This window comes from Triturus cristatus, chromosome 2_1 (assembly GCF_964204655.1).
Source record: "Triturus cristatus chromosome 2_1, aTriCri1.1, whole genome shotgun sequence".
Lineage (NCBI taxonomy): Eukaryota > Metazoa > Chordata > Amphibia > Caudata > Salamandridae > Triturus > Triturus cristatus.
In genome coordinates, this window is record NC_140581.1 from 631,296,866 (window position 1) to 631,323,990 (window position 27,125).

Consider the following 27,125-nt stretch of genomic DNA (forward strand, 5'->3'; position numbering starts at 1 on the left):
ACCGACATTCAAAGCTAAACTGTGCAGTGAATAATGGTGATGTGTGAATGAGTAGCACATGTGTCGCTCTAGTTTTTGTTGTTTTGTGGCCTGTGGTGGCGAGACTTGGGGGGGAGGTGGGTGTGGGGGGGGGGGGGGTTAGGAAGCATCTAGGGATTGGGTGCCTTTCATGTTTTCTACTTACTGCAGAGGTCTTCAAACTTTTGTAGGTTGAGCCCCCCCGACTGAATTTTTTGAAATGTCGGGCCCCCCCACCACCTGACAGAAATTTCTGGAATCTTGTACACTACATAATTGACTGACACCTGCATATCCCGGGCCATATCCGGCAAATAATGTTCAACGCAATGGGAGTTTAGTGAACTGTAGATTTGTGAGTGGGTGTGGTTAATGACAGGCTTATTACACAGCTCAAAACAAACAAAATGTTCCAAGATAAAATGTGTGCAAATTGTTTTTACTAGGATGCTTTGTTTTACACATGACAGATTGATAATAACACCACCAACATTAATGTGACGGGTGTGCCTGTTTTTCACCACAGAGACGGTCAATCTGTGGATGGATTTTTGCTACTGCCAACGGTGAGTGTAAAAATTCAGGACAAAGGGTCAAAATTCAGGACACAAATTCAGGACAGAAGGTCAAAATTCAGGACAAAACTTCAGGACAATAGGTACGTTTTACAGACACATCAGAGGAGGCCACGCCATAGTATATAAGTAAGCCCAGCCAAATCCAAACATATTCAACCATTTGCAAACCTATCCATCACGTATCCTTCCATCTATCATTTCACTCAACCATTCCTTCATCCATCCTTTCACTCATCCATCATCCATCCATCCACCCTTTCACCCTCTCCATCTGTACACTCATCCATTCACTCTTCTACCCATCCATTCACTCATCCATCCAGCCATTTACCCTTTCACCCATCCAGCCATCCTTTCACTTACTCATCCATCCACCCAGTCACTCATCCTTCCACCCATCCACCCTTTGTCATCCATCCATCCTCCCTTTCCCTCTCCATCGACCCTTTCACTTAGCCATCCTTCCTTCCATCCATCCATCCATCCACCCACCCATCCATCTACTCATCCACTCATTAATCCATCCATTGACCCTATCACTCATCCATCCTTTCTCTCATCCATCTATCCTTTCACTCCTTCACTCATCTATTCACCCTTTTGTCCATCTACCCTCCCTTTCACTTACTCATCCATCCTTACATCCACCCTTTCACTCATCCTTCCATCCATTCACCCTTCCATCCATTCACCCTTGCACTCATCCTTCCATCCATTCACCCTTGCACTTATCAATTCATCAATCCATCCAACATTTCACTCATCCATCCACCCACTCATCATCCACCTTTTCACTCATCCATCCTTTCACTCATCCATCCTTTCACTCATCCATCCACCCTTTTACCCATCCATCCACCCTTTTACCCATCCATCCACCCTTCCACCCATACATGCAGCTATTTACCTTTTCTCTCATCCATCCTTCCACTCACTCATCAATCCATCCATCCTCTCTCATTCTCCATCTATTCAATCTTTCATTCATCCATTCACCCTTTCACTAATTCATCCAGCCATCCACCCATCCCTTCACTTACTCACTCGCCCACCTTTTCATATTAATTTCGAGCTGAGCCTTTTTGAGAAGAGGCCCATCAAGAACTTCACCCTCGCTGCAGGAGCCATTCCAGGACTTGGACAGGATCCACCAGGGTGGGCACAGGGGTGGGCATGCAGTTTTCAAGTATTCCAGGGAGGGGTAGGGCTCCTCACCCCCTCCTGGACAAGACAACGAGAAGACAGGCTCTCTTTCCAAAATGTTAGTTTTGCCATCCCCCACTGTGATGTACAGTACTTAAAGGAGATACTCCAAGATAACCGATTTAACTGATTGTCCTCCATACTTTGTTTAATCCGTGTGGGTGCGATTGTGCCATTTCTTTATTTTATTCCATTTATAGACTGCATGTTTGCAGAACCGAGGTTTGCTTACAATTTAGTGACAGTAATTAAGCTCTGTGAAGAGAACCACGTGCTGCCTCGGGGTAATCAGGGCCGGTTCTAGGATGTTTGGGGCCCTGGGCAGAAAGGGAATGTGTGAGGCCCCTCTAAATTGCAGAGACGCATTCAGGGCTGTTTGCATCTGAATAGATGCCCCTGCGCCTGAAGCTGCAGCCCCTCCCTCTCAGTCACCTTCAAGCACCTCTTAACAGCTCAAGGGCTGAAGGTGTGAGGGTTGCCATCCCGCTGTTTTCAAAACCTCCGTTAGGGCCGAATATCAGCCATCAGATTTTCGTGTGGAGTGCGCGCCCCCCCTGGAATAGTGGCGCGCACCCCCTGGGGGGCGCGCCCCACAGATTGAAGAATACTGACTTACTGTTAGTTCTTCTAGTTGTTTTTACATTCTCACCACAAGTATGTCATTTTCATGTTTTTTGGTAATATAAGTGAGTGGTATTAATGGATGTAGGGTTTTTAAGGAGGCAGCTTGGCGCTCTGGCTGATATGCGCTGTGTGTGTGGTGTTGAGAGTGAGGACGGTGCCACCAGGTCGGGGGAAATACCCTGTAACCCCCGTAATTGTGTGAGTTGTGAAACTCACACCAGAAATGTGAACAAAGCCCCGGGCACACGTTATGAGGTTGTCATACTCGTAGGAATGTCTCGTATAGTCACAATTCTAGTGGTTGACACCAGAGTAGTCTTTCAAAAGTATTTATTTAAGCAGCAACAAAAAGAATCAACCAGCCGACATGTGTTTCGTCACACGGGGGAATTATCCCGTGACTCTTCAGGGCTGTAAGTCAGTAATTTAATGGATGTGAAATCACGCAGCCAACAACAGGATAAGAACCGGCCTTAGTGATACAGTGGAAGGTGTGGGGGCATCTTAAGAGGAGGCACAAGGGCGAGTAAAACCTCAGTAAAGCTCGCTGAGCGTGAAATATGGACTATTGGGAAAGCGGAATTGGTTGACTCTTAGTGGTCCCCATCAGTTTAATCCTATTTTGCAAGCTGTTCGTACTGTGATTCTCTTTGTTTATGGATGAAATCAAGGTATTGTCCCTTAATGTTAAAGATATTTATCATCTTATCAAGACACATACAATTCTGGAATAGACACCTTTCTGGGCAAGAAATAAAGGGTTAATATAAACTTGTTACAAGAATTGACTGAAATCACCCACCGGATTAAGACCAAATGTGTGAAGGTGAGCCCCGACAAGACCAAAATCATGAACTTCAGGAAGAGCATTTCCACCTGGTGCCCAACAGATTTATGACTGACACTCACCCCCACCGCCGACGTCAAGAACCTCTGGATATTCCTCAACAGTAAACATGACCGCGTTAAGAAATCTCAGTCTCTGCTCCATTGCTATTGGAATGGCAAATAGGAATCGGGGCTCGAAAAATCTGAAAAATGGTACTAGTCCTGCAGGTCTAGTACCTTAAACTCTCCTCGACCTAACAGTAACCTACTTGACCTCCGTCTCTGAAAGCGGAGCAAATGTGACATGATAACAAGATTTAAAGGCATCTTTATTGCTCATTTGCTTTGTGAGCAATAACAAGGCCTTTAAATCTTGTTATCTTGTCACATTTGCTTCTTTTTCAAAGACAGAGGGCAAAAGTTAGTATGTTTTCCTACTCGCCAGAAAGGGCGAGTAGGACCTAAAAATAGCTCGACCTCATTAAATTTACCTCGCAAATGCGAGCGGTCGAGTGGATTTGTCGAGCCCTGGTGAATATCTCAACTGGGAGTAAAGTCTTCCTTAAAACGTTTAAGGATGTTTATGAAGAGCTGTACACACCAGACTGGATAGGCAACTAAGCCAATATTAAAGCATAGTTGGAGAATCTCCAGCTTATAGCAACACAAAAAGTTGATGGACGGAATGCTGAACATTGTCCAGCATTCACCCCCCAGTCACAGATCTGTGTTAAATCCATTGTTCTTTTACTCACCACGCCACTCCAGTTTGGACCCAGCCCCATGTGAATCAGACTTGACCCTGCTCCCCATGGGGACAGTCCAGCCGCAACTACTAGGCCAGGTCCTCCCTAGATCGAAAAACAAGCATCCTGGGACCGCTTTCGGGGTATGGTCATCAGCCAGGCTAGCTTGAATCTAGTGGCTAAGCGTGCACAGGACCTGCGTCTGGGCATACCCTTCCCACTAAGGGCGACTTATAGCAACATAAAAAGTTGATAGACGGAATGCTAAACATTGTCAAACATTCACCCCAGTCACGGATCTGGGTTAAATCCATTCTTCTTTTGTAGTGTAGTTGCTATTTCCCTTATAGGCTCTGCGCATTGGAGTAATATACACTATCGTTTTTACATAGGACTTAGGTCAGTATGCTCCTATCGAGTACATTAAATGTAATTACTTGTGTGTGCCAGCTAACTCTGAGGTCACAAACTTCTCGAATGAACAAGAAGGGATTCGTTTCTGACAACCGCATAAACATGACAACTTTGTTTCCCATAGAATCGGAATGCATCTCAGAATCGTGGAAACAATAGATAACAATTTCACTAAGTCAATCGTGCATGCTTAGTTTCTCCAGAGTTACACAGAAATAGGTAAACGGGCGTTTCAATAAAAGGGTTTATTAAATAGTTTTCTTTCTCGTGTAAGAGATATGAGCTGTTACAATCATTAGACAGTAAGCAAGTTATAATACGCACAGCGTAAGCAGTAAGAAGAAATAATACTACAAAAGCATTGTCTTTTAGCTATGACATATAATCATATATACATACCTAAATAACACAGGCTAAAAAGTGAATACTCGTCTGATGCTTCTAAAATAGTTTTACTCCTGTGTACCTAACCTAAGTGTAGTGCGAGGTAAGAGTAGGTGCTGTTTACTATAGTATGGTATATACTAAGTTTAGTATGCCAAAAGTCCCTATAAGTTCTAGTTGGCTCCATACCTTTAGAATAAGCGAGGTGGGAATCTCTATCTGGGTCTCAAACTCTAACACTCCGCGAAGGGAGTCAGAACACTGGAAGCTGGATTCTCTGTGAGCAGGGAGGACAGCATCTGGTCAGTGCGTCAGGCCAGGATCTGGTCTCTTCCGAACTTGCCGTGGCGAACCGTGCAGTCAAGTCGTGCTGACTCGTACCGTGGTTTGCCATGGTAAGGGAAGGCATATTTATACCTGGAAGGTGCTTAGGAATGCTAGCATTGACGTAAAGTCGGGCAGAAGAAGACGTCCTGGATGAACCCCTAAGGAATAGTAGTTCATGCATAATAGATGAGTTCTTGGAGAAATCAATAATCCTAGCTAGGGAAAGTTCCGCTGGCTTAAGGATCTGGTTTCTAAGAACTCGTTGTGACGTGGGATGGACGGATGTAGATGACCATGCCTGTATTTGGTTAGCTTGGCTAATGCCTAAATAAGGACTGGGATTCTATGCCTAAATAAGGGCAATGCGAATTGTGCCTATATAAGGACATGATTCCGGGAAACCTATATACGGGTATCTAAATTGAAACACAACACTTTTGCTCACCATGCCACCCCAGTTTGGACCCAGCCACATGCAAATCAGCCTTGACTCCCATTGGAACAGTCCAGCCCAAACTGCCAGACCAGGCCCTCTCTTGACCAGAAAACAAGCATCATGGGACCGATTTCTAGGTATCACTCCTCCAGCTTCCCCAGTTTTCTGATTCACAAAATTTCCCTTCAATAAGATCCTCTCCGTTCAGGAAATCTTGAAAGTGACTGTCACACTTTCATTGAGAAAAGCTCTAGGAAAAGATAGCCTATAACCTATTCTACTAGACATTTATATCAACAGTGTCTCTCCTCCTGATTGACCTATTCTCTTATTTTTCCATAGTGGGGGATGCTTCTTTTGCCTGTACAGAGGCTTAAAAAAATTTACTATGTAAAGATTCACTCTAAGTTTGTTAAAAGAACCCTCACTCACCAACCTAGTTGGTGATATGCTTCATCATTGGATTCCCACCAGAGAGGCCGAATGCCTCCCTGGTGTGTTACTACGTCTGTTTACAGCGGAGCTGGTTTAAAATGGTGTGTAAGTGCAAAATGCAAAAAGTGAGTGCAGTGTGGTGATATTAAGAACGTGCCGTGGTTTTATCCCAAAAAGCATTATTGGTGGCAAACCTGGCACAAGAGTGTGAAGGATAAATAACTGGATCAATCTACCAGATGTATCCTTAAGTGAATGTGTAATAAAAAAGGGGGAGGATCAACATGTTTCTGCCACTATATGCTTTTTAGCAAGGCATTCAAAATGACTTATGGTTTCAGGTAGCGTCTCCAGAATGTCTGAAAACCTTGTATCTATAAAACCTGATCAGCGGGGTCCGAAAGAAAGGTACCGAGTAGGTTTCCAGTGGGCGGAAGGCACATCTCCCAAGTCTTATATTTGAGGTGGGTGCCAATTATTTACTAGCATTAGATCTTTCAGATATTCACATGCCTGATTCATTCCTCATCATCAGACTGGAAATCCCTGGTAACTTTAGATAGCTTTAACCATCATTAAAATGGACATAGGCCTCAACAGCAGTCTTGTCTAATAGTGCAGCCACCTCATTTGGAACAAGCAACTAAGTCAAGGGGATGGACTTGCTGAGCTCTCCTTCTCCACCCTAGGGGCCACCATAACAATATTTCTTCCACATTTTCTGTGTGAGGAGTCTCTGAGAAGAGCTCTGCTCTAACCTCTCTGTAACCATATCCTAATAGTTTTCCTGTTCTTCTCTGGGTTTGACTCTGCCCTATTTGGCACTTTCTGTGTAGTGTGAGTTGTTTTTATGGAATTTTGTGGAAATAACTCCACTTACTGCGCAATAGGGATCCTTTCCTGTCACTGTCATGACTGATGAGGAGAAGAGATGTCTTTATATCCTGTTCTGTGTACGAAGGGACACAAATCTACACAGATGATTCACGAATAGTGTATTAATTGGCCTTATTCAGCAAACAATGCTTCATGCTGTGACATTTATAAAACATTTCCCTCCAAGACTGAAGGATAGGGAGAGGAAATCAGCACAGCATCTGCTGGAAAATAAGAATATTCCACCTTACAAAGGTGATGCCTCTCATTTGGCGATGATTCCATGAAAAGTACTACAGCATGCACCTCCAAAAAAGTGGCCCAAAAAAGGAAACTGGAGTTTGCAGAACTGGACTTATTACCTGAAGAGTCTGCAGAAAATCAACATGGGCAAAACAATTGTTCAGAAATTCAGCTACCTTTAAGCCCTGACAGAATTGCCATAATCGCCGTAGCCCATATACTCATTAATGCAGAGGAAGAAACCATTGTTGACAACCATTTAGTTCACAACATCATTTATGAAGGCCTTGTGAAAGGGCAATGAAGAGATCCAGGTCTACAAGAAAATCCTCATCAGCAATGGCACCTTCAAGCCCAAGACCCAAGTCTAATTGACTGCAAGACTTTCTTCACCACTGATGATTAAACCAGCACTGAGGCCTACAAACTCGACTTCGACACCGTAGATGACTGAAATCTCCTTTTCAGTCCTCTTTTCACCATAAAATGTGATAGCACATCTACCAAGTTTTGTATTACATTCTGAATGTGAGGCTGGTGCCAGTTACCAGGAGAACTCCTCCGGTATGGCATATAGACCTGCACAATTTTATTTTTAAAATTTTCATTTGGAGTTTTATCATATGGGGAAAAATGTACATAACTGCAACAGTATACATATAATGATCTTAGACAATCATCATATTCCATAGCAACAGTATGCAGTTTACAAAGAACCAGCCATATTGAGGAACTCCTGTCAAACAGTTCCACCGGCTTCACTTTGAAGATTCTATGAACAGTTGTCTCCTCCATCCATCCAGACGTTCATCATTTCTGACCAATCATGTCAGCAAGTTTGTCTGTTATAACCATGTTCATTATAATTTCCTCAGCAGCAGCCCATTCCCAGTCATCCTTCTCACAGAACGCTATTTTAGGAGGTTCCGGGATAATCCAGAGAGCTTGTGCAATTAGATGTGTTATGAGAAGGAGACTTTTGAGGAAGAGGACGAATCCCAAGATTATGACTGTCATCCACTAGCCTTTGCAGCTAAAAGTCCTCCACCATGATATGTTTCTCGAAATCTTTATAAGGAGCATGAGGTCATGTTGGGTTCATTCGGGCACTGCAGCTTTTCAAAACTACTTCCTCAGCCAAACTTTGGACAACCATTTGCTGTCCCACTGCCAACACTACTATGCTACTACTACCACCCTAAGTACCTGTGCCACCTCCTGCAGTTCTTGAGACACCTCTGTGGAATTTTTCCCTGACATTTGTCCCACCGATTCCGAAGGACATGAGTGAGCAAGATTTGATGGATTCCGACAAGCTTTCCTATGTGGAGGAAGAAGGTCAGACCCAGAAAGACACAAAACATGGCTATGGAGAGCAATGGGAAGATTACATATTGCCTAAGAAGGAAGGAAAATCCCCAACTCCCCTCTGGACGATCGAGCACATTTTCTTTCAATGGTGAAAAGGGTAGCTAAGAAATCTTGGTTTCAGCCTTTGAGGAGATCACTGTGGCGCTTAACTCTCTCTTGGTCTGCCTGGTAACGTCAAGACAACCCCCTGGACAGGATTGGTTTTTATCATGAATGCACTCAAATCCCAAGAAAGCTGAAGACTGCCCTGCATCGGGTTCCAAGAAATCACAATTAAACAGCTAAGGAAACAGAATAACGATGTCCTGAGTTCTAGGAAGATTATGGGCGATATTGGAACAGCCTGCAGAAACCAACAATACCTCACTGTTCTGGAGTACAGGCAGTACTCCTTTTTTGAAGTCCAGCCGTGGTCCCGTCTTAACATCTTTTGTTTCCCCGCAGGCTTGGGTCGATCACTTGGAGGGTATTTTTGCTCGAGTAACAACTAAGGAAGCGACTCCATCCTTATTGGTCTCATCTAAATTTAATGATAGCCCCTCTAATAATTTGTGTCTGGTAGTTACCCTGGGTGAAGTTCGCGACGCATTGGATGAGTGTGCTAAAGGGAAAGCCCTACGGACCTGATGAGGTACTGGTTGATGCATTCCTAGATTTGATTGAAATGTAGGCCCCAATATGTACACACCTTTTTAATGCAGCAGGTAGGGGTAATTTCCCTTCCTCCTGGGCGTAGTTGTTTATAATGCCTATATTTAAGAAGAGCGATAAAGCAGATCTAAAGTGCTAGCATCCCATTTTTCCTCCTGGACTCCTCGACAAAACTCCTGTGGAGGGGTGTTTTAAAGAGCTTAGAGGACTTGGCAGTCGCTAATTCCATCTTGTCTAAAGCTCAGTATGGATTCAGGAAGGTACTTGGAGCAATGCCTAAACTTTGAACTCCTGATTGGGAAGTATACATGAGCCAAAGCAGGATCGCTCCGTCTGTGCTTTGCCGATCTTTCTAGTGCATTCGATTTACTAGACCACTCACTTTTATGGCACATACTGCTCACTTATGAGGCCCCTACAGAGATTGTTCGCTTTCTTGCACACTTGTATGGGAACCCCTAAGCAAAAGTGTGGTTCGACCCAAGTGGGGGAGTTAACACCTCCTTTTAGAATTAGGCGAGGCATCCGCCAGGGATGTGTACTCGCTACCGCTTTTATTTATGAACGGGGTCAATTACACTTTATGGTCCTTGCAGGCTGATGCTCCGATGGTTGCTGGCCACCCGGAACCTGTATCTCCTTTAGGCAGATGATGCTGTCCTTATTTCAAGGACCGCGGTCGGACTCCAGAGATTATTGGATTTCTTTGCAGATTTTATGGCATCTAGGAAATTAATAATCAATAAGTGAAAACTTTCATAATGGTCTGAGGGAAAACAGCAAAGAATGTAAGATCTTTTTATCTGAGGGGGTCCAGATTGTAAAGGTGAAGTCATTTTGCTATTTGGGTTGTTATTCATCTCCAAGGCCTCCTGGACAGACCATGTACTCAATGCCATGCTGCGCAGATGAAAAGAGCATACAAGGGAGTTTTCAGATTTTCCAGTAAACTGGGCAGCTGACCCATTAAAGAGATGGTCTCAATTTTCAAGGCAAAGGCCGCATCTGCGGCAAACTATGGAGGAAGATTTTGGTGTTATGCAGACACGAAATCCTTGCAGATTGAGGAAAATAAATTTCTAAGGCATAATTCATTAATGTAGGGCTGGTGAGCCCATTTTCTGAAACTAACAACTAGAGGCTTCAGGTTAGACACAGAGAAGACACCTTGCATCCATATCATGGAGCTACGGGCTATAAGACTAGGCCTACAATTGTTCCTCCCAAGGGTATTGGTACAAGATGTCCTCATCAAGGCAAACCACATGGCCTCAATATAGTAGGACATGAATGAAGTGCTCACACTGGATTGTTTACCGGAGGTGACACTAAGGGGGACTAAAGAACTTTAATAATATCCCAAACAATGTTACGAAAAAGTTCACCAGCAGAAAGAAACATTATAGTTTATTTCCCAGTTAATGCCCTACAGGCTCCAGAAACTGGCAAATACTGAGAGGCCCAATGCAAACCCATTACGATGTCTACTGCTAGATCGCTAGAACAACATAGCACGGAGTGTGTGGTACTTATGGAGGATCACAACATAAATGCCTCAGGGCACGATCTGGTTAAAGCCACTCCACCTGGTTTCCTATGCCACACACAGAATAGGCCCATTAAGAGGGGTGGGGGATTAGCCGTAATTTATCATAGTTCCTTAAATGCTGCCTTTTACACAGCTTCTAATTCGGCATGCGAAGCACTTTCCTTTAGCTTTTGCTTTTCCCTTAATCATTCTTTCAAGGGCATTTTACTGTATAGACCACCAGGACCTAGGAACACATTTCTAACCACGGTCGGAATCCTATTAGAGGATGAGCTCTACTCCAATTCATTCACCATTCTTGGTGATTTTAACTTTTATTTAGAAGCAACTACTGACGCCGACACAGCTGCACTTATTGATCGTGATAAGTGGCTCTGATTTAGTTCAGTATGTGCAAGGTCCCATCCATGCTGCAGGCCACACCTTGGATGGAATGTTTTCTAACCATCCACAGCTACCCTGCACTGGCTTGTTGCCACTTGCCTGGACTGATCAAATAGAAATTCAGTTTGAATTGGTGATCCCCGACCAACATTTCAACCATGAGGCCCCCAAAAATCAGATAGAACTAAGAGCCTGGAATAAAATTAAGGGAATAGAGTTAAAAGACCTTCTCACCGCGACCACCTGCCCGCTGCTCACAGAGGTGGAGGAGGCCACTATTTGTTACACAAAGTCAGTGGAGACAGCGTGTAGAAAACTAGCCCCAGTAAAAACTTTACATCCCAAACGTTCCCAGCCAACCACTCCTCTGTACTCTGAGGAACTAAGGGGAACAATAACTAATTTGCAAGCGTTTAGAACACAATTGGAGAAGGGAATCCAATGAAGCTGAGAAACTGCAATACAAGCAAAGTCTAACGATCTACAAAAGTTTCCTACTTAATACAAAAAGTGCATTCTTTGCGAATCAAATTAAGATGGTCAAATGCTCAACTAAAGATCTCTTTAGGACCATGGCTAGATTGGCCCCCCTTGTCTACCCAAACATCCAAGTGCTATGTGAGGAATTTGCCACTTTCTTTCTGCAGAAGGTAGAGCACACTTTTTCATCTTTTAGCCTTTTCCCTGTGGGACATATGGAGGTTCCAACCTCGGGGGCCAAAATAACTACAGACTCACTGCCAAATCTGGAAATTTTTCTCTACTGTCCATTAAAGATACTTTAAATCTACTTGCTTCTATCAAGTCAGGCTCTCTTTAAGATCCACGTCCGGTCTCTGTGATCAAATAAGCTCCCAAACCTATTGCCATCTAGCTCACCTCCCTATTTAATGCCATGTTTGAGTCAGGGCTTTTCCCCAAAAATGGAAAGACAGCATCGATTCTTCCGCTGCTGAAAAAACTGAATTTAGACCCCAAGGACCCTAACCATTTCCGGCTGATTTCCCAGTTCTACTACCGGCAAAATTGGTAGAGAAAGACATGAATACACAGCTTGGTGCCTTCCTTCAGGAAAATCAGATTTTAGATCCCACTCACTATAGCTTTAGGGAAGGACATAGCACAGAGTCTGCACTTATTAAATCCACTGGAGAAATAAGGGAAGCCTTGGATCAGGGAGGCAATGCAGCACTAATTATGCTGAATCTCTCTGCGGCCTTCGATACGGTCCATCATGATCTGATGGACCGTCTGTCGGGTTGCGGGATTCAGGGTTAGGCCTGAAGGCTACTGAAATCTTTCATGATGGACAGAACACAAATATTGGCCTTGGACAGTTTTTCTTCTAAACCTTTTTCCTTACCTTGCAGGGTGCCGCAGGGGTCACCGTTAGTCCAACTTTTTAAATATTTGTTTCTTCCTTGGCCTTGTTGATCAGATCATTTGGCTTTCATATGCGGATGACATGCAAATTGTGGTGTCTCTGCTGCCAGGTAAGGAATCAGAGAAAAGCAAGAGGTTTCAGAACTGTATGAAATCAGTCAAGATGTGGGTGGATGACACAGAATTGCTTGAAATTAAACTCAAGCAAAAGTGAGGTCATCATCTTTGGAAATAATGCCAACTTCTGGGCCCTCGGATGGTGGCTGGAAGAATTAGGAACCTTTCCAAAACCTACCAGGAAAGCAAAAAATCTTTATCTATAGTTGATGATAAGCTCATCTTTGGCGATCAGGTAAATGCCGTTGCATCATCGAACTTCCAGTCCCCTAGAATGATTACGAAAATGATGCCTTTTCTGCCAGAGGACAGCCAACGCATAGTAATAATTTCTCGCATTCTATCAAGGTTAGATTATTGCAACAGCCTCTAACTGAACATTCAAAAGCGACAGCTAAACAAATTCAAACTATTCCAAACTGCGGCAGCAAGGCTGCTTACTGGCATGCAAAAATTTGTATCAGTCAAAGGCTTCATTGGCTGCCAATCAGAAAACAGGTGCGATTCAAATCCATATGCATCACCTTCAAAGCCCTTCAAGGATGGGACCAGAACATCTCAATCCTAGATTTCAATGGTATGTTCCTAAAAGAACTCTTCGCTCCTTAGGAGCAAAGATGGTGACAGTACCCCCTTTTTAGGCCTCGCTTAGCGTTGCAGCGCAAATGCGCTGCCATCGCTTTGTGAGGCATGCAGTATACACTATAGTGTGGAAGCTTTGTGAAATCTCCGCCCACTCTCCGGCCCATCTTCTTCATTGTCTTAGGTTCTAAATGCTGCCTTCCTATTGTTTTTAAGCTTGTTAGTCCCTCCTCATAACAGCCATGTCAGTCATTTGTGTCCTTCCACGGCTACTGGCCCCTTCACAGCACAGACTACTTTCTTCCTGTGTTCCCCCCCTCCCCCCCCCCCCAAAGTCCGATGCCCTCTCGCCACCGCCCCGCCCTCGTGCCTTGTCGCCCGCATGCATTGCTATTTGCAATACAATAGGTCTTGCATAATGCGAGTCCTATTGCATTGCCAATGCTTGTTAGTATTACTCTAATCTGTTTCACGCAGTGCTTTAGGGTAACGACATTATATATCCTACCCTGTAGATGAGACAATATCCGCGGTTCAGCAATTAGACGAAAGAAAATGTATGCTCTCCGTCTTGCCCTTATTCGCCTCGCCAATGTCAGTGCCGACAGAGCCCACAAGAGGGCAGCAGAGCTCCAAACAAAATGACTCCGCAGCAATTTATTTTCAAGACAATCAAACTGTCCATCTCAGAACCATCATTTCAATGTACGCTGCAGAATATGAAAATTCTCTATTCCCATACATGTGGATTAAGTAAAATTCAGCAATCCAACACACTTAAGAACTGTGATTTCAGACATTTTCAATTGTGCGCCCCAGGGAGTATTGTCCTCTTGTTCCGATCACGATATGGCTTCAAGAGGAAAGGTTTATCCATTCGTTAAAAAGAGCGGCTTAAGTGTTATTTACACTGGAAAATAAACATCCGGGATTTAATAAAAAAATAAAATCCGAGATTGAAGTACTCGAACATTCCTTGCTGAGTACAAACGTGTCCCCTACCTCTCCAGGCCCGACCAGTCTCCTGTATGTGACAATCTCTTGGGGCTCCCAGACATTTCCCAGGTCACAGCGTGGGCAAGAAGATGTACTCTGAAGGAGGAAGAGAGGCTCTGCTGCAGGGTGAACCGTGCGCAGCTTGTTCTAAAACTAACGGCATAGCAAATATGCAGTAAGTATGTTTTAAAAATGACTGAAAAGGTTTCTCTTTACTACGGAGTACATGCAGTTCTTTTAGTTTATTGACTCGTTCAAGTAAGTGAATTGTGTAGCTGCGGTGCGCCAGACCCCTGGACTGCTCACTTCACTGGTGTTACATTTTGAAATAATACAGCCTGCTCTTACCGCTGTGTGTATCTCCCAGCCTCTCCTGAGGCTTGCCCAGCACCATGCTGTCATGACCACCACCTGGTAAAAGTGATTTGTTTTATTCTTCTTGTTTTACCTTGCTCCTTTTATTTTATTTTTGTCTAATTGGCATTGCTTATGCCATTTTATTCTTATTACTCAATACATTATGCCAACCAAAATTCACAAGTTTATTATATGATCAGCATTGTACAAGAGAAGCAATAACATAGCAATAGAATAAAACACATACTTCCTATCACTTTTATGAAATATTTAAGTAAACAAGACTCGGTGTCATGAACAGAAGTATGGGGATGGTCTTCAATGCTATGTCATGTGAAGTGATGCTCGCCCTCTTTCATATCTGCCAAGGTTTCAGATTGCTATGTATGATATTTTGATAATTTCGTAATTATGACTCAGCCACCTCACGAATTTGCAGCAGTTTTAAGATCTTATAGTTTCTCGTTGCTCAAATGGTTAAGATTTCTGAAATATTTATGTTTCCCTCATCTTTTATTGGTTGATTTTGCTGGCAAGAAAAGTGTCACTCATAGTGGTTCTAATGGCACTCATAATTACACAGAAATTATGAAATTGTCACACATAGCAATCTAAAACCTTGGCAGCTATTCTCTAGGGTAATTTCCGCGTTTCCTGCCTCGTGCTTCAGCTGCTCGGTGTTTCTCCCCCCGGGGGACTTCACTTCCATTACAGTCCATTAAAGGAGCAGGTTGGTCAGAGCACAAGTCCGAAGCACTTCCACACGCTGGGTGTGGAAGCCTGCGAGTGGAATGAAGATAGGAAAGCACTGCACCTCAGTGGGATGAGTGCTGTGTGCATTGTCAAAGGATAAGTATTTTTCTGATGCGTCATTGCTTAATTTGTCAAATAATGAGTACCGGTGCCCAAAGCTCTGCTCGGAAGCCTATTACATAAATGTTGGCGGGCCGAATACCAGGGCTCTCTAGAATTGAAACCACCCCAGGCCTCTTTAATCCAGTACCTGACACCTTTGGCTCGTTTATTCCTCTTGCTGGTTCCTGCTATCTCCCTTTGTGACGGGTTTTAAGTCTTTCTCATCCTCCTTCTTTCCCCTTTGTGTGTTTAGGTCGAGCATTCAAGCCCTCTTGTATATACTTTAGTATATACTTATATGTGTATGTACTATGTGGGTTCTAAAGATCAGCACTAGGACTTGTCTGCTTCCGCTTAAGGACTTTTTTTTTTCTGTTCAACTGCCTCTATTTGTCTTGATAGAAAACGACCATCAGAGGTCAGTAAAATACCAGAATCACTTTAGCATGCTCTAGATTCCAGTCCATAGAAATTGTCTTCCACGAGCACCCGTAGACAAAAATGTTTTTTTCAAATCTTGTATTTTCAGTGATATGACCACTGAAGGCCCTGTTTAAATATTAAAACCAGAGCTTTGGACTATACCATTTCCTGCTGAAAGGCAATATTTCTCTTCATGTGTTCCCATACCTGGCGTGTCACGCAGTTTGGTGCTTACTCTCCCTCCGTTTTAAAGAACAGTAGATATTCAGCACCCAGGCTAATGTGCTGCATAGCTAAATACATGTAGGTTCCCAAAGGCGAGACCGATTGCATTGCAAATGCTTGTTAAGAAAGTCAACTGAGGAGGGAGAAGTTTTGTTATCTGTACCGTAAGGGCCTGGAATGAACTCCCCTTCCACATTAGAGCCGCCTCTGATTTAATGAAGTTTAGGAGGGCACTAAAAACGTGGCTTTTTAGCATGTAGTGTCCCCATGTCATTCTGTGTTTCGATGGTAGAAGCTAGCGCCAGGACACTCTAGGGTAACCGTCACGCTTTATAATTATAAATAACGTACCATACGTTACAAATACCAAGAAAGATTTTTTTAGAATCATTTAAGCTCATTTTAACTACCATAGACTTTAATCCACCTCTAATGAAACTTCAGTAGAGAAAAATTACCTCTGAACTGTATTAAATGTGCAATTTAATTTATTTTCCCATTCGTGTTTATTTTTCATCTCTGACCGTTAAGTACCTTGTGTTATTTGAAAGTTAGGTTATGTACCATTATTTTTATATTAGTTATTTAGCAGCGTCCATTAATTCTTGCTTACCCTAGCACCACTTGCAAGGTCAGATGTCAAAAGCAGATCCAAAGGTTGCCTTAGAAAGACTTTAGCTAACCTTCTTTAAGTACTCTGGAATTGTGAAAGCTCTGGTAAAGCATTGCAATTTCATTGTCCAACTCCTGACACTTTCATTGGCACACCAATTTCCCCACCCATGAACAGCATTTGTAAAAGTGAATCAGTTCATCCATCTGCCCAAAATAGAAGGAGTAAGTGTAGGGAATTTGCCTTTAATGCATGGTCACCCTAGATTTATCACCTTTTTGCGCGTGTTTCTGCTTGTGTAGGTGTGCATGTCTGTATGTATTTTTTTGACACTGTATAGGTGTGGTTGTTCTGTGTGGTATCAAGTGGCTATCTGACCCCTACCATTGTGTGTAACTCAAGGCATCTGAATTCCCCTTAAACATGCAGAGGGCATCTCTGGCATTACCCAGGCATAATGGTTAACATACTTGCAAATAGCAGACATCCGTGGCATGATTGTGACCACCTAACATAATGCTGAATTAGAAGCATTGGTGGTAAATACTGGCATGTCATTGGCATTCCTCTAGAATAAAACTGGGCATCCTTGACATACTGTGGGCCTCCATATCATTATGGAGCCCATCATCGGCATCATGCCGACCCTGGCGTAATGGGATCATTTTTTGCATATTCTGACAATCTTTAGCTATTGCTCCTTTTCACATTGAAAGAATATCTGTTCCTGCCTACCAAATCCTGGAAGAGTTTTACTTTTTTTCATATTTTTTTGTCCATTAAAATGTTAATGTTGGCTAAAATCTTAACTTTCACCATTCTTCGTGTAATATTGTATGAAAACGCTGCTAGGCATGCGTCATATTAAAATATAATGTTTTGCGGTTTTTTAATGCTTGCTTTGTAGTTTGCCATTGAATTATACATTAGTGGGTTGGGGGTGATGACACCTCAGTGTATCAACACTTTATGTAACAGTTATAAGAAAAAGGCATTTAATCAAAAGCAGTTCATACCTTATTTTATTTCCATTTACAGCTTACACCAACTGGAAGCATGTCTTTGATTAAATCTATACAAGTAATAAAAAATCCAGTAAAAACGTGCGACAAAGTTTACTCTTTGATTCAAAGTTTAACTTCACAGATCAGACAACGAATGGAGGATCCAAAATCAGCAGGTACATTGAAACCTTTTTTGATAGTTTTACTGGTAAATTGCATGTCCTTGCTGTGTGTAAATCTAATCTCTGTCCATGGCAAGTGCTTAGTACTCCTGTGAAGACGAGTCAAAGCGTAAAGTAGCATCACTCATGAATGTATTGTCTAATAGAGCCCTGGCTATCAGAGCTGTTAACCAATAACAAAGCCTAGCGTCATTCAGTGTGAATGACTGCGCAGGGCCTGATGCAGGACAAAGTCAGGTCCTGTGCTATCAATAAACTGTATGTTGATGCAAGGACACCCAATTCACGGAGAAATATGACAGGATAGCTATGCAATTGAATAGTCCATGGAGCCTTGGATGCCAAGCGACCAAACAACTACCCAAGCACAGAAACACATGCTAGCACCAACGAAAGGTAAGTTTTAAAAAAATCACTCTCATAAAACATTAACTTTAGTCCGAGTTACATCTTGCCTTATTTGCTGTAAATATGTTCAGTCGTTATTTAGAAATGTGTGTTTAAAAAGGTATGGGTGGTAGTCAGAGTGTTTATAGGGGTAAGGGTTTTGTATATATTTACTGTTAATTTTTATATCTATTGATAATCTGCAATCCTTGAATCCCACAAGGATCATACATTTGAAAAAGTAGAAATCTCATTGAAGGAGATTTTTTTTACTCCTTTACTCACTGTATGATCTCTGTATCCTTGGAGGATTTAACGATCTGGACAATCTGATTGGCTGGAAGCAAGTGAAACATTTTGTTACGGCAGTCATTACAGGGCACCAAGGACTGAAGCTAGTCTTATGAACAAAAGCCACACAACAGTGCATGTGGGCTTAAGCTGCCAAAGTTGTATGCAGGGAGATTCCTGAGAGGCAAATACTGACCAGAATGAAGCAAAACCCAATTGTTTTCTCTGCGACTTGGCTACCCAGTTTCAGGTCACAGATCTGCAAATTCGTTGGAAGACCTGCAAATCTTTTGATAAACTCAATATCCTTGCTTTTATTTTAGTTTTACGAATCATGAGAACATGTTAAAACAATGAAGAAAACTCACAGTGCAACTATGCATGGCAAAGACCATGTAGAGCCTACACTATTCACACGGGTCTAACTCATCATTTAGCTTGCGTGCCAGGCCTTTTACCCAGAGCTTGTAGTGCATGATCAAAGTCTGTGCACAACTGCTTACACAGTTTGTACCTCGTTTAGATTCACATGCTTTGCATTATCCCTCCATCTGGTGTTTGGGTTTTGAAATATTTTGAGTGTCTTAAAGTGTTTTCTTTTGTGCATCGATTATTGGCAAAGTCTGTTTTGTGGAGTGTAATCCCACAATGCCCTTGTGTGTTAACTTGATCTTCATGATTTTTTTTTAAAGCTTTGGGATCAGAAGCAAACATTTTTGTTATAATATCAATATTAAATGTAGGAGAGGACGCACCTCTCTGAAAAGGCGATACTGGATGCATCCCTGAGAAGAACAGCTTGTCTTAGGAGCTTGAACTTAAGAGGGTCAGATAATATATGTTATGCATTTTAGTATGATTCTTACATGCCTTCGGGACCTTCACTATAGGGGACAAGTAAAACACTTGTTTTAAGTTTAATCGAATTGTCAGCAAACATTTGCTCAAACAGATGGTCACAAACTCTCTAATCTCTGCATACCAAATGACCATAAGTCAAATACCTACAAGGCCTGCACACACTTTAAATTTAAAACTCTGAAAAGAGAAACACAGTTGGTGCACTATATAATGGCCAGGCAAAGAAGCAGAGTTTAGCCATATTCACCTGTCCAGTGGAAAGGACTCTGTCACATTTGCGGGTACAGAGAAGGCACAAAGATAGAAAATGTACGAGTTAAAGAAATTCTGATAGATTCTTCTAACAGCAGATTCCTTACATTTTGAATATTCCCCAGGCATCAAACTGTATTCTGAAACTTTTTAGCTGTACCTCTGTGCTCTGGTAGGTGGCGTCCTGTGGCTCCGACCCTATGACGTTCGCCCCAGAAGCGATGCGCAGAACTGCATATATGTGCCGTTCGCTGGCAACAGTTCCTTTTTTCCATGCCACCAGACACAGATCCCTAGAAAATGTCTCCTCCCAAGGCTACAGGGTTTGAACCTTTAGGTACTGTCGCAAGCAAATGTTTGTGAAAGACGTCCATTAGGTGTGCTTGTGATGCCTAGGCTTGGAACATTACTCCAAGACCTACAGTGACTGAATCGTAAGGCTATTGGGGGACCGTGATGTGGAGCGCTACATCACCAAGTACTGAAAAACTCCACACTATGATTGGTTGAAGTCAAAGTGAAGGTCCTGATTCTGCTCTCGAAGTTGTTACCATGGCTGATCATCCTTGCGGTCTAAGTCTTCGGGTACGTTGAGGAAATATTATAAAAAGTCCAAGCAGAACTGTGCTCCTTTCCACAACTCTCGAAATACAGTAGAAGTTGTGAGGGTATCAACATGCAGCTCAGTATCGCTCCTGAAGCGGTTCCTCGTACCGAAGCATCCCAAATTTCAGAGGCTGTTGGCAATGCCTCAGCAATTTGAAAAATTCCATGAAGCCATGCTGCTACTCTTTTGCACATTACTGGCTCCCTCCAGCGCGCCTTCAGGCCCCAAAGAACTGTGAGAGCCTCCACCTTGGACTCCGCCATCGGGTCCTCCCTCTGTACTGTCTTCATTGCCGACTTTGACACTGGTGCCACGACCCACACCTTACCATGGACCAGATGCTGACACTGATCCTCTTAGGCCACAGCCTTTGGGAAACCCTCATTGCCTCTAGGTAGGGCTTAAGCTCTGCATATTTTATTTGGAATGTATTCTGACAATGATGCTTATATTGCTGGGGATACATTTTCCCAACCATATACGATGCCAACTGGTATGAGGAATATCAGGGCGCCAGTGGTCTGCACACTTGGCCAGACACTGGGCAGATTTCGCCCTGTACTCTGCCATGGAAGACAGCTCCACCTTCGCAATGTTCATGCAAAGTGCAGCCGAGGTTCTTGACCTTGAGTTTCCAACTATTAGGATGAAGGCTAAGGTCCATAAGGAGGTTTTCAGCCTGTGCAAACAAATACTGAGCTCCTGTTTCCGTATAATGAAGCCCTCACAGTCAGTCTTCTCTGGGTTTGGGCAAAGCCCTGTGCTAGACGTCCAGTGAACAGGCAGATAGAAGAGCCTCAATGTCCAGCCCTTTGTGATCTGGACTATTTGACTCCACACCCCCCAAGCCTGAGAGTCTAGTCATGCAGGCTTAAAAAACGGGATCAGTCCAAATGCTTTCCCTACCACTTCTCCAGACAGGGAGTCAAAATACATCCAAACCATCAGGAAGTGCATGTTTTCTTCAATACGTTTTGCACTGCACTTTGTTAGTGTCAGCTGCCTCTCACTTGTTATACTGACACCCTTTGGGATTTTTTCCCATAAGCCTTACCCGGTGTCCCTGAAAACTTGGGTCCTGTCCTCACACAGGCTGTTCCGGATGACCGCTACACGGCTACATTTACCACCTGCTGTGGATTGGACACAACAGATTGCCTACACAGTTTGCCTAGCCGTAAGAAGTGGTCCACAGGATATGGTTCATGGTTTTTTTTCGGCACCATTCAGTCCATGTTCATGAACATGCCCTTAGATAGCACTCCCCTTTTTGGTGAGAAGGCAGATTCAGCCCTTATACATTTTAAGGATAGCGGGGTCACGCATGCTCCTTGGGCCTGTGTGCCTCGCCACATCAGCTGGATCAACAGTTGTGCCCTATCCGTGGCTATAGTCGGGACTTCCACTATTGCCATTAAATTCTCTACAAATGTAGAAGCCGATAACTTCGGACAAGTGGGTCCTACAAATTTTCCTCGGGGGTACACCAGTTCTTGTCACCCAGCTGCACTTCATAACCGCTGACGGAGGACCACTTGCCACTTTTGAAGCAGGAAGTGGTGGCAGCTTCGGAAAGTGGCAGTGGTTGTTGTTACTCATGCTACTTTCTGATGCAGGAAGAGGACTTTTGCCTTCATCCTATTTTAGACCTCCATCCCCTCACTACCATCCTGCAGAAAGACAAATTCAAGATGCTCGACATGGCCCATGTGTTGTGTGCCGTAGACGCTAGAGACTGGATGGTACTTTACCTGACGGACGCTTATTCCTACACCCCCCCCTCCTGCAGGCTTACCGTCAGTTCACGGTAAGCAAGGAGCTAAAGTGATGGCAGTGATTGCAGCATATCTTCAGAGGTTAGGGGGTTAAAGTCCTTCCCCAACCTCAACAACTGGCTGCTGAAGGCAGGCTCACCCCAGGAAGTCTCACACACCTCCAGGGTATGGCTAACCTCCTAAAATCATTTGGGCTCTCGATAGACATGCCGAAGCACAACTGACCATTTCATAGATGCTCCCCTTCATCAAAGCCATTCTGTACATGGTGCATTTTTGTGCATTCGTTCTAGAGCGGAGAGTCCAGGAAATTTGAGCTAAGATTCCGATCTTTTAAACTGTCTTGGATCTCAGTGAAGATAACTGAGGCTGCTGGGACTGAAGGCCTTCTGTTTCCTGTTGGTAAAGCATGCGACTTATGGCATATGCAGGCCATGCAGTGCAACCTGAAGTCCCAGTGGGCACAGCATCACGGGGACTTCTCAGACCTCCTCCAGATTTCAGAGGCAATTGCAACAGACATGCAGTGGTAGAGGCCGAACTGCGATTGGGTCAGTGGCAGACCCCTCTCCCTAGACCACCCAAGGATAACAGTGGGGACCGATGTACCGCTTCTGGTTTGGAGCGGCACTTGGGAGATGTGAAGATCCAGGTCATCTGGTCTCTGACTGAGTCCCAGCTCATCATCAACATGATGGGGTTGCAGGCCATCTGATTGATTTTGAAGTCCTTTCTGCCGTGCATCAGAGGCGGATGCAGGTGCTCACTGACAACACCACTGTCATGTGGTCTTCCAACAAACAGGGTAATGTGGGGTTGTGGACCTTGTGCCCCTAGGCACTGCGCCTCTGAACATTTTTGGAAGACAAGGGGATTTTCTTGGTGGTACACCAGCTGTCAATCTCTAAACGCCAGGACAGATAATAATCAGGTGCCGATGCCTAGCAGGTCATGAGTGACAGTAACCTCGAAAGGCTGTGTAAGGTCTCTTCCTTGAATGGGGAGAACCTTGACTTTTATCTTTTTGCCACCGCTGCGAGAGCGCAGTGTCAGCACTTCTGCGTATCAGAGTTTGTAAGGCGGCTTTCTCTCTCTCTCTCTCTCCCTTCCTCCCTTCCTCCCTCTTCCTCCCTCTTCCTCCCTCTTTCTCCCTCTTTCTCCCTCTCCCTGAGATGCGTTCCACCTAGAGTGAAAGCCTAGACTCCTATATGCCTTTCCTCCAATCCCTCTTCTGAATAAGATCAGGAACGACCGTGGCCAAGTCATCGTACTGGTACCGTATTGGGCACAGAGACTATGGTATCCAGAACTCCTGGGCATGAGTATCTGTCCACTGATCAGACTTCTGCCACGGGAGGCTCTTTTGTCGCAGCGGCAAGACAGGGTCCTGCTCCTGGGTTTTTATTTAAACTTTGCTGTGACAACTGAATGCATTTAACCTCCCTGCTGAGATTGTAGATGTCATCTTGGTAGCCAGGCTTCCCTCTGCAAAATCTTTATAAGCCTGCTGATGGGACTAGTTTGTGATTTCGTGCAGTACTTGACAGATTGATCCACTTCAAGCCAAGCTATGCGAAGTGTTGGTTTTTGCGTTGCTCCCAGCCCAGCATGGCCTTGCTTTGGGCACAGTCAAGGAGTACCTGACGGCACTTTCAACCTTTTTGAAATTGCTGGATCAACCCTCTTTGTTTAAATCACCAGTTGTGATGCATTTCTTAAAAGGCTTGTGACATTTGCTTCCACTCTCTCCCTTTATCGTGTCCCAGTGTGATATTAACTTGGTCATCACCTTTCTAATGTGTACTTGTTAGATTTGGCATCTTTTGACGTGGTTTTGCCTGTCTTTTTGCCTCTGACCTCCTGCTTTTGACTTTTTGTTTTTACTGGCTTTCGGACTCTGGGCACTTTACCACTGCTGACCAGTGCTAAAGGGCAAGTGTTCAATGTCTAAAAATGTAATGGTAATTGGTTTCTCCATAATTGGAATATTTGATTTGCTAAGTAATTCCCTATTACAGTGCACCAGGCTTGCTGAAGGCCTGTAAATCAAATGCTACTAGTGGGCTTACACACACAATATATGGACTAAACGGAGGAGTTTCCCTCTTTTTCTGTGTGTGCAAAGGATTACCTCTCCTCTGATTGCATATATATATATATATATGTGTGTGTATTTTATAGCAACCTGGTTCAAATGGATGGATACGGAAAAGTCTAGGATTTTTTTTGTTGGACTTTCGAGTTTTGCATGTACAAGGTCTTGTTGTTTGTATGACAAAAATATTTATATATGTTTATAACAAAAAATAGATTAAAAAGACGTATGAAAGAATTGAGAGACTTCATGAGTGGGCTAATTTTTGGGAGTTACACTAGGGAATAATAGATTTCTTTGTTAGTTGAAATAACTGTGTATCCATCCCCAGACATCACCCCCCTGTTTTTGCGTCTGTATGCGTCTACCCAGATGTGTTGGGGTTATTAGGGCATAACCCGCGTGTTTTGAATCCTAGTGGGCCTGCAGCACTGATAGTGCCACCAACACGAGTAGCCTTGCAAACATGTCTCTGACCTGCCACTGCAATGTGGGTGCATTTGTAATCTGCTATTTCGACCTGGCAAGTGCACCCACTCGCCATGCCCAAGCCTTCCCTTTTATTGCATGTAAGGCACCTCTAAGGTAGGCCCAAGGTATCCCCATGGGCTGAGTGTAGTGTATTTAAAAGGTAGGACATGTACTGTTGTGTTTTACATGTCCTGGTAGGGAAATACTGCAAATAAGGTCTATCTCTTCCATAGGTTGGCATTGGAGCTGCCTTGTAACATCTTACAAGTGTATCTTCCATTTGGGAGCTGATAGAAAATTGGAGGTTGGTGGTCTCTGGATTCTCAATTCAAAAATACATATTTTGGTGAAGTTGGTTTTTATAATTGCAGGTCTGAAAATGCCACTTTTCAAAAGTTGGCACTTTCTTACTTCAACTATCCTGTGCCTCTGTCTGAATACACATCTGGGTTAGGTTAACAGTTGGGCTGTATGTGCATTCACACTGGACAGTCACAAAAAGGGAGCTGAGGTGTGTCCTGCATATCCTGATGGTCCATCAGGAGGTTGATGGGTCTTCCTGGGCTAGAGTGGTGGGAGGAGTTGATATTGACACCTGCATAGGACTGTGCCTGTCCTCACACAAAGAAGTCTCCACCACCTGTATTGTGTCTGGAGCCAGGGCAAGGAAAGACAGGGTCTTCTGCGCCACAGACTGTCCTTTGAAGTTTGCCTACTTCAAAAGCTAAAATGGGTAGAAGTATTGGACCTATGACCCCATATACTCGGAACACTTCTGTGTTAAGGACATGCTGCCAGGAAGAAGAGCTGAATAGCTATCAGGAGGGACTGCCACTTTGCCGTTTGCTTTGCTGTGTTGACCTGCTGCTTGCTGCTTCTGTCCTGGGAGTGAAAGGACTAGACTTTGTTTTCTACATCCTGCTTCCAAGGTTCTCCAAGGACTTGAGTTGAGCTTGCTTCCTGTTAAAAAGTTTCATGGTCATCTAAGACTTCACCCACCAGTTCCTGGGCTCTTCTGCTGAGAGTCCTGTCTTGCCATGTGGTGCCAAATCCAGTTCCTGTACCCTTGTGAGTTCTGGTGTTCTCGAGAACAAAATCCATACATCGACTCCTAACGTCATTCGGAACAGACACATCGCTGCAAACATCAACGCATTGCCTCTGCCTGCTCCAGAGTAGGGTTCCCGGTTGACCCATCGACCATGGCTTACAACACAGGCCCCAGCTTTCCGTCTCAGCGTGTCAGAAGAACCACTGCTGAGTGAGTTTCGAGCTCCGCATCACCGAAGTCTGTGACACACTCCTTTGACTCTGACGCAGTGCCTGTTTCATCGCTGTGGAATGTACACATTGCGACTTGACTTGTGATGCATTGTCCCTGGGTGCTGATTTATTCCTCGACACCGCACTGCAGTAAGGAATTGACGCATCGTGTCCACAACCGATGCAGTAAGGAACCGGCACATCACTTTCACCTCCCCTGCGCCTCGCATCGTCCTTGATTTTTGACGCATTCAAGGCTCTTTGACCTGACCGAGCGCATCCATTAATGGGGCGTGGCCGAGCTGGCGACCAAAATAATCGCCTGACTCTGAAGCTCCGGAGCCGCCGACTGCACAGAGACCACCCGCCATCTCCCCAGCTGCTGGGAAAGAGAAATCCCGGGAGAGTGGCTTCAAAATGAGCCGTTTGCGATCCTGATCGCCCGAAGATACATGAAGCTGCGGCCTGCGCTCTCCCAGCCTGACTCGGCCCTCGGAGGCCCCAGGACAACAGGTGTCTCGGGTGAGCCTGAGGGCGGGCCCCAGGGAGTGCGGATCGGCAGCGAACGCCACTCCTAGCGCCTAGGCTGCAACCGATCAAGACTCCAGCCTACCTGACGGAGGGAAGAATTGTCGCGCCAGTCCTTGGGGACCCCGGGACATAGAAGTGAGTGCGCAAGGTGGGGGGAGGGCGCGTCCAGAATCGCACCGCCGAGCAATTGGCTCGGCTGACTGAGTGTTCGCGTAGCATGCCAGCTGCTCTCACACAGCGCTGAGTCCCTCGTCTACCAGCATGACTCAGCATTGGTGATGAATCAGTATAGATGTGCACTATATATGCAAATGTGCCACTTATGCTGGATGCCCCCCGCCCCCCCTCCAAGTTGGCACTTATTAGCATTAGCTGCTCCGCTCTCCCTGGGCTACAAACACCATGCATACATGCCAGGCTCCTGCTTGCGTGCATAACCGGCTATTTTGTCACTGCTGAAGGTAGCTACCATTATGGTTGAAGGCTGCTGTACCTAAATAACAAAAGCAAGCCGCAAGACCCGCAAATGGTCCAGACTCCCTGCACCACATGTGCTGTCAGGGACTGCGCAACACAATGAGGCAAACAGATCTGAAGCACCGTCAACTATCCTTCGATGCTGCGAAGACTCCTAGACACGATGAGGTGGAGGGCCCAACAGGGGGAGGCCCCTTAGCTGGATGGCACCGCCGCCAATATGGTGGAGTTACAGCTGGCTTCCAAGGCATCGTCACGCGGCTAGACACCCTCACCAACCGATTGGATGACAACCATGGGTGCCTTGAAAC

At 44.4% G+C, this 27,125-nt stretch overlaps 1 protein-coding gene across 2 annotated transcripts in view; it reads left to right on the plus strand.

Annotated features, from left to right (window-relative positions):
* The window catches only part of PPIP5K2 (diphosphoinositol pentakisphosphate kinase 2), a 1,583,220-nt gene that overhangs the window by 735,218 nt on the left and 820,877 nt on the right, over positions 1-27,125 (plus strand). For both annotated transcript variants that reach the window (XM_085632565.1, XM_085632566.1), the window contains exon 18: positions 17,657-17,798. In XM_085632565.1, coding sequence (XP_085488691.1) covers positions 17,657-17,798 — 142 coding nt within the window. The remainder of the gene's footprint in view (positions 1-17,656; positions 17,799-27,125) is intronic.